General features: G+C 39.1%; 2 protein-coding genes across 6 annotated transcripts in view; one reads left to right on the top strand and one right to left on the bottom strand.

Annotated features, from left to right (window-relative positions):
- Window positions 1-611: 611 nt before the first annotated feature.
- On the top strand, window positions 612-3,709 carry LOC109540875 (protein disulfide-isomerase A3). Its single transcript, XM_019909380.2, has 9 exons — window positions 612-903; window positions 1,442-1,653; window positions 1,713-1,941; window positions 1,998-2,114; window positions 2,209-2,341; window positions 2,408-2,571; window positions 2,637-2,868; window positions 2,927-3,061; window positions 3,124-3,709. Exons 1-9 carry the CDS (start codon window positions 758-760, stop codon window positions 3,232-3,234), a joined length of 1,479 nt encoding a protein of 492 aa, XP_019764939.2. The 5' UTR covers window positions 612-757; the 3' UTR covers window positions 3,235-3,709.
- Window positions 3,710-5,589: 1,880 nt separating this feature from the next.
- LOC109540881 (arginine kinase) overlaps window positions 5,590-6,868 on the bottom strand; it is a 12,516-nt gene continuing 11,237 nt past the window's right edge. For all 5 annotated transcript variants that reach the window (XM_019909388.2, XM_019909389.2, XM_019909390.2 and 2 more), the window contains exon 3: window positions 5,590-6,828. In XM_019909388.2, coding sequence (XP_019764947.1) covers window positions 5,927-6,828 — 902 coding nt within the window. In that variant the 3' untranslated portion in view covers window positions 5,590-5,926. The remainder of the gene's footprint in view (window positions 6,829-6,868) is intronic.

The following is a 6,868-nucleotide window of genomic DNA, read 5'->3' as shown; positions in this document are numbered from 1 at the left end:
TACATGAGATATAGAAAGCATGTAAAAACAATGCAGAAAAATGTTCAAGTATTTGCGTAATTTGGCTATAAAAGTATGTCATGGAAACAAGTGTTTATGTAAAAGATACATACATTAAAATACAAAAATGCAAAATGTTTAACTGAAAATTGCCAGATAAGAGCAACTGAATGGGACCAAACAGCTTCGAAACCGGTCTTGGAAGCGCTTGCTGATGGCATCGCCAAAAACCTGTCCTTTTTCCAAAGATCTGTATCTGAGTAATCAGTCAATTGCAACTGTACTCCATAACTTCTCGAGAAGCTTCAAGAATTGCTTGCTGAAATCGTGCTAGTTTTTATCTATTTACTCACAAAAAAAAACATTTTGAAGCACAAACAAGTTCATATTTAAAAGGCCTCGCTTCCTCAAGCAATCTGTGACTAGTAGATAAACCACTAGAACTTAATCGCTCTTATTTGTTTAAAAGTATGTACTATTGTCTTGTGTGAATAATCACTTTTTATCAACCATTGGCGTTTTGAATTTAGCCGGCAATCTCAGCCAATGGTGGCTTTACATAGTGGAAATTCGGAGCGCGGCAGCCAATCAAATCTAGACAACACAAAAGCTAACGCATGGCTGCTGCCATAAAACGGTGGCCACGTACAGTGAACTGTGCAGATTACAGTACGTTCAGTGACAGTTCGCCGAAATTTTTCAACGGGGCTGTTTGTAGCCGGCTATTCATTTAATCCGGGCAGAAATAGCGAAGAAAATGTATCTATTTCAGATACTTGCTGTACTTCTTGTCGCCTCCTGTGGTTGGGCTAAAGAGGAAGATGTCTTGGAATTTGGTGACAGCGATTTTGAGTCAGGACTTACAGAGCATGAAACAGCCTTAGTTATGTTTTATGCCCCTTGGTAAGTTTCCCTGGTGTCTCACAACCTGTATAAGTGCCCCCAGATGCCATTCAAACCCCCTTAGAACCCGCTAGCAAGGGCGTTTACGCCATCGAGTTATTGTCTTAATAACTCGCTCAAATTAGCCCTGCGACTGAATCGCAAACCACCCCAAACATCCACAGGAAGTTAATACTCAATTATAGTTCAACCTCATTTTCCTGCCTAGACGTGAAGGAACTTATTCAATGTTTCCTTAGTTACCACCTTCATCTTCAAAACCCGCTACTAACTTTAAAAGTGTTTCAAGCTGACCTCAACCGGCCCGAAGGAAGTGAAGCGTTCTTCATCTAACTATGGAGATTTTTAGCATCCCAATTGCCCCCGAACAATCCCGAAAATGGTCTTCAATGTCTCCAGAAGAATATTCTTGAATGGCTCATTTGGAACATATGAAGACCATTAGCTTTGCATTGTTAAAACAAAAATGAATTTAAGTTTTTGACGCCGGCTCAAAGTCAAAAACTGGCAAACTAACTCTTTTGATACAAACTTTCAGGTGTGGTCATTGCAAGCGTTTGAAGCCAGAATTCGCCAAAGCGGCTGAAGATCTGCTCAGAAACGACCCTCCAGTCGCTCTAGTCAAAGTCGACTGCACAGAGGCAGGCAAAGAAACCTGTAACAAAAACTCCGTCAGTGGCTATCCAACATTGAAGATTTTCCGCAATGGAGAGTACTCTCAAGATTACAATGGCCCAAGAGAAGCAGCCGGTAGGCCAAGAAAAATTTAGCCGCACCTTGCAAAACTCAACAATATATATATATTACAGGTCTTGTAAAATACATGAAGGCTCAAGTGGGACCCGCTTCGAAAGAACTGAAATCCGTTGCTGACCTCGACAAGTTATTGGCCACAGAAAAGGAGTCTGTAGTCGTGGGATTCTTCGAAAAGGAGTCTGATCTGAAAGCTGCCTTCTTGCAGCTGGCCAACAAGCTGAGGGAAAAAGTGCAATTCGCCCATTCGTCATTTAAAGACGTGTTGGAGAAGCAAGGAGAAACGTAACAAAAACATCCAAAACCACTCTAGCTGAGACTAATTCAGATTAATGTTTTAGTGACGCTGTGGTCCTTTTCCGCCCTGCTCACTTGAAAAATAAATTCGAAGCATCATCGGTCAAATATTCAGGACCCGCTGAAACCCCAGATTTGAACGACTTTATCACCAAAAATTTGTAAGTAGTTACACAATGCCGTGGACTTGGCAATTGCAATGGTCCAACCCAACCCAATCGCTTTAATCGGACACAATAAACTTTTCTGTTGCAGCTATGGTTTGGTTGGTGTGCGTAAATCGGACAATCAACGTGAATTCAAAAACCCCCTCGTTGTCGTTTACTATGCTGTAGACTACGTGAAAAATCCCAAAGGAACCAACTACTGGCGTAACCGTGTGTTGAAGGTAACTACACATTGCGACTCTCTTTTACGCTCAAAACTCGCGTTCATGTTCAAACAATTTTTTTAGGTTGCCAAAGATTTCGAAGGAAAAATAAACTTTGCGATTGCATCCAGCGATGAATTCACACACGAATTGAACGAGTTTGGAATTGAGTACGCCCCAGCTGACAAACCACGAGTTGCCGCCAAAGATGCTGATGACAAGAAATATGTGCTTAGAGATGAATTCTCGTGAGTGTTGATGAGCTTAAGGAATCGGTAAAATAATTAATACAATTTGGGTTTTTTCATTGCAGTCCTTTCGCTTTGGAGGCCTTTGTTAATGACATTCTCGACGGTCAACTGGACCCTTACATCAAGTCGGAAGCCATTCCAGAAAGCCAGGAAGGACCGGTAGTTGTAGCAGTAGCAAAGAACTTTGACGAAGTCGTCATCAACAACGGAAAAGACACTTTGATTGAGTTCTACGCTCCCTGGTGTGGACACTGCAAGAAATTGACTCCTGTCTATGATGAACTTGCCGAAAAAGTACGCCATTTTACTTGGGGAAAATTATTTCGACTAACACTTGTTCCATTCGTTTCAGCTTAAAGATGAAGAAGTCTCCATTGTCAAGCTGGACGCTACCGCCAATGATGTTTCTGCACCATTTGATGTTAAGGGTTTCCCTACCTTATACTGGGCTCCTAAGGACAAGAAAGACAGTCCTGTGAGATACGACGTAAGTTGATTTTGCCACAACTTTTACTAGTTCCAAGGATTAACTGTTTTCCGTGCTTTTAGGGTGGAAGAACTGTAGATGATTTCATTAAATTTATCGCCAAGGAGGCAACCAACGAATTGAAAGGGTGGGACAGAGATGGTAATACCAAGAGCGCCAAGACTGAATTGTAGATTGTTAGAGTTCGCTTTTAGTATTTTTGTATTTTTTATACCCACAAATCGGTTGGGATTTCTGGAGTTTCATTCTTCCAAAAAGGTTAGTTGTGCTCGTGAGTGAAATTGTATTTTTCTATTTCGTTATTTTTCAATCAACTTAACAAATTAAACCTTACACATTTTTTAAAGATCAATTCAATGCTAAGTAATATTTCTCATCTGATCCTGTAAAGTAGCAAAGCATAAGCTGGTGGTCTATGCATAATCCGTTTTGTATTTTTATATTATTAAATAAAAACAAGTTCTTGTATTACTTTGTTATTTCCACCTTTCGAAAACAACAACATCGGGCTGAAATTTCCAGTTTAACATCAATTTGAAAAGACACTTTGAACATTATTCGTTTATAGATTCAAAATAGAAGTATGACTTATTTTAAGGTTTATGTTGTGATGTTACATATGTATTTAAATAAATTAAATCTCATTTATTTATGGTTTTTTTTTTCAAGTTCCCGCTTTCCGATAGAAATCCAGTTCCCTCGACTTTAAGTAATTTACTTGTTTCGCTCACTGATTGATCAATCGATAAACATATTTTATTTGTTGTGCAAAAACAATGCGAAATCTAAATGGCGCGGCCAGGATCACACGCAACGTTTTAACGTGCTATGGCGAAGTAATGCTAAACTTACCGAAAGTTGCATAGTACCACTAAAAAAGAAAGAAAAAATCTGTAATATTACATAAACTTAGCTTAAAACCCAGTTATTTGATTGAAAAGAAATAGAAAACTGAATAAAACTTTAATTGTGTCTGGAAAAACAAAACTCAGTCAGATTATAGATTAATAATCCTTCTTGCCTGCTTTCTGCAACCTGGAGCCCGATCCACCATTGTCTATCCATTAATGATCAGAAAACAGTGAATATCCAGACGAAGTTGAAAATAAATGTGGATTACACTTAACAATCAACAGCTAAGATTTGTTAAATGGCACTAAATTAGTATATTTATCCCCAATTTCGTCCGTTGTCCACAAGCCCACAATGAACTGAACTAAATTTTCAGCAAAAACTAATGCAAGATTAAGGTATTTATCACATAAAAAAATAATCGTTTGCTTGGTGTCCCTTCGTATGACTCATTGCTTTGCTGTGCTGTTCGATTTGGTTTATCGATCAAAGATAAACAAACATTGCCGTTCGTGCGGCGACTTTTGAATGCTAAATTAAATCCTCGCTCTCCGATCACTCCTTTGCTTAGTTTTCATGAAACTTGAAAATCTTTTTAGCTTGATCTGTTATGAGAGGCTGCACAATACAATTGTCAATGTTAAGCACTTTCATTGCACTGTTTAGAGCGCCGGAACTTGATTTTCACACGAGCTCTCAGATCAGACGTTTGCTCCATTTTTATGATACTGAAAGTTCGTACAGTTTAATATGTTGTGTTGGAAAAATTTCGGAAAAAAAAATGTTGGAAAAATTTCGGGCAAAAATCAAAATTTCACATGCGGGTTTTTTGAGCTCAATCAATTCCTTTCAACTTTCGAAGGTCACAAATGTGCATTTATAAAGTGTTTGGGTCCATAATAAGGAAAAAATCGTCGGCGAAAGATCGTGAACGCTCAAAAAACGCTTAAAATGTACCGAAAATGTCTATCATTTCGTATCTGAAACTTCTAGCATGTTTTTCAATGAGTTCGATGCATTCCTCGAGTCCAAAATTTTTCATTTTTTCAAAAATCGACCCCTACCCTTGGAAATATTTAGACAAAAAATCAAAAATTTTTATGCGTGTTTTTTGAGCTCAATCGATTCCTTTCGACGTAAGGTCACAAATGTTAATTTATAAAGTGATTGGGTTATAATAATAATAATAATAATAATAATAAGGAAGAAATCGTCGGCTTAAGAACGTGAACGCTCAAAAAACGCTTAAAAGCGGTAACCTCATTTAAAGCTGGATCCGCGCTTACGGTACATACTCATCATTAAAATCATATTTTTCCAAAAATCGATCTCTTCGGAAAATAGGTACCATTCAGTTATTTAATAAAAAAACGATTACCGCATATTTACCCCTCTAGAAAAATATTTCGTTATATTACCTTTAAAAATATTGTTGCAATCAATAGTAAGCAGTAGTTAACGGGCGAGATTCTAGAGTTATAAGGGCCCATCCTGGTAACATTCAGGTAAGTATCGCTGTTCCGCACTAGGATGTAGTTTTTTGAAAATATCCTTCCTAGAGGAGAGCGTTTTTGGAAAATACTTTTGGGCTCCCCAAATAGTTTTCTAGGGTGAGATGAAATGAAACTTTCCACTCAAAGCTTGTGAGGATGATGAGGAGTAAATAAATCCAGTGGTCTATTGGACGTCCTTTATTAAACGACTTTTCTTAATAAATTTGCAATTAAAATAATACTTAGGTATATTTTTACATTACGTATAAATAAAAGTGGTAATGGATGTTTCCAACGCATCACATCCAGTTTATACTAAATGTATGAGATAATTTAGTGTGAACTGAACGCTGTTCTAAAATAATGCCAACTAGAAAGCTTTGAATACATTAAATTAATATGAGAAGCTTTGATTGCAGTAAGCAGTCTCGACTTCTAGAGCAACCAATAAAAAGTACGGATGGTACTAAAAATTATATCATATCATTGCTTATATGTAATGATCACGAATCATTGGGCTTTACAATTCCCTTTCAATTTTGATCAGTTCAGCAATACCATCGTACATCTCCTTAACAGCTTCAAATTCAGTGAGACCCATGCGTCTCTTGTTGGAGATGTCGTAAATGCCACCTTCAGCTTCAGTATGTTCTCCACGTGTTCCACGGACTTGCAAGTTGTACTTGGAGGCGACCTCTTCAAGCTTGGCTTTGTTAGCAGCCAGCTTAGGCACTTTAATGTGTACTGATGCACGCACAGTAGTACCTAAGTTGGTTGGGCAGAAAGTGAGGAACCCAAGACGGTCGTGGTGAGAGAATGGAATACGCTTTTCAATGTCGTTGACAGCAGTTACAAGGCGACGGTAAACTTCTCCCAAGTCTCCTCCTTGTTGCATGGAAATGATACGCAGATGATCTTCCTCGTTGCACCAAACCAAGAAGGTTTTGTTTTCGTTGTGGTAGATACCACGACCGCTGGGCCAGAAACGGCAGGCGTTGGCCGCTTGCAAGAACCTGTCTCCCTCCTTGAACAGGAAATGATCGTCGATCAACTTCTGTTGGACGTCTTTGCTCATTCCAGTCAAGGGGTAGAAGGTGCCCTTCAACTCTCCTTCCAAGCCAGACAAAGTGGTGGACACTTTTTGTTCCATTTCCTTGTATTGCTCCTCAGTCAAGCAGGGGTTGAATGGGTAGCCCTCCAAGGACCTCCCGCATCTCACGCGGGTGGATACAATGTATTCACCGGCAGGGTCCAGGTTGCCGAAAACGCTGACATCGCCCCAGTTCTTGGGAGGGTGCTTGTCGGTCCTTCCGAATCCTTTGTGGTAGTCCTCGATGATGGGGTCGAACAAATCAGCAAACACGGTGTAAGACTCGGCATCAGGAGCGTAGATACCAATGCCAGAGTCGGGGTTTTCGATACCTGAAAGTAAAACAAAAACATACTTTAAGACATAATATTT

This window comes from Dendroctonus ponderosae, unplaced genomic scaffold, assembly GCF_020466585.1.
Source record: "Dendroctonus ponderosae isolate FM_Combo_2020 unplaced genomic scaffold, Dpon_F_20191213v2 Dpon_F_20191213_1, whole genome shotgun sequence".
Taxonomy (NCBI): domain Eukaryota; kingdom Metazoa; phylum Arthropoda; class Insecta; order Coleoptera; family Curculionidae; genus Dendroctonus; species Dendroctonus ponderosae.
This window is presented reverse-complemented; position numbering and strand designations above follow the sequence as displayed.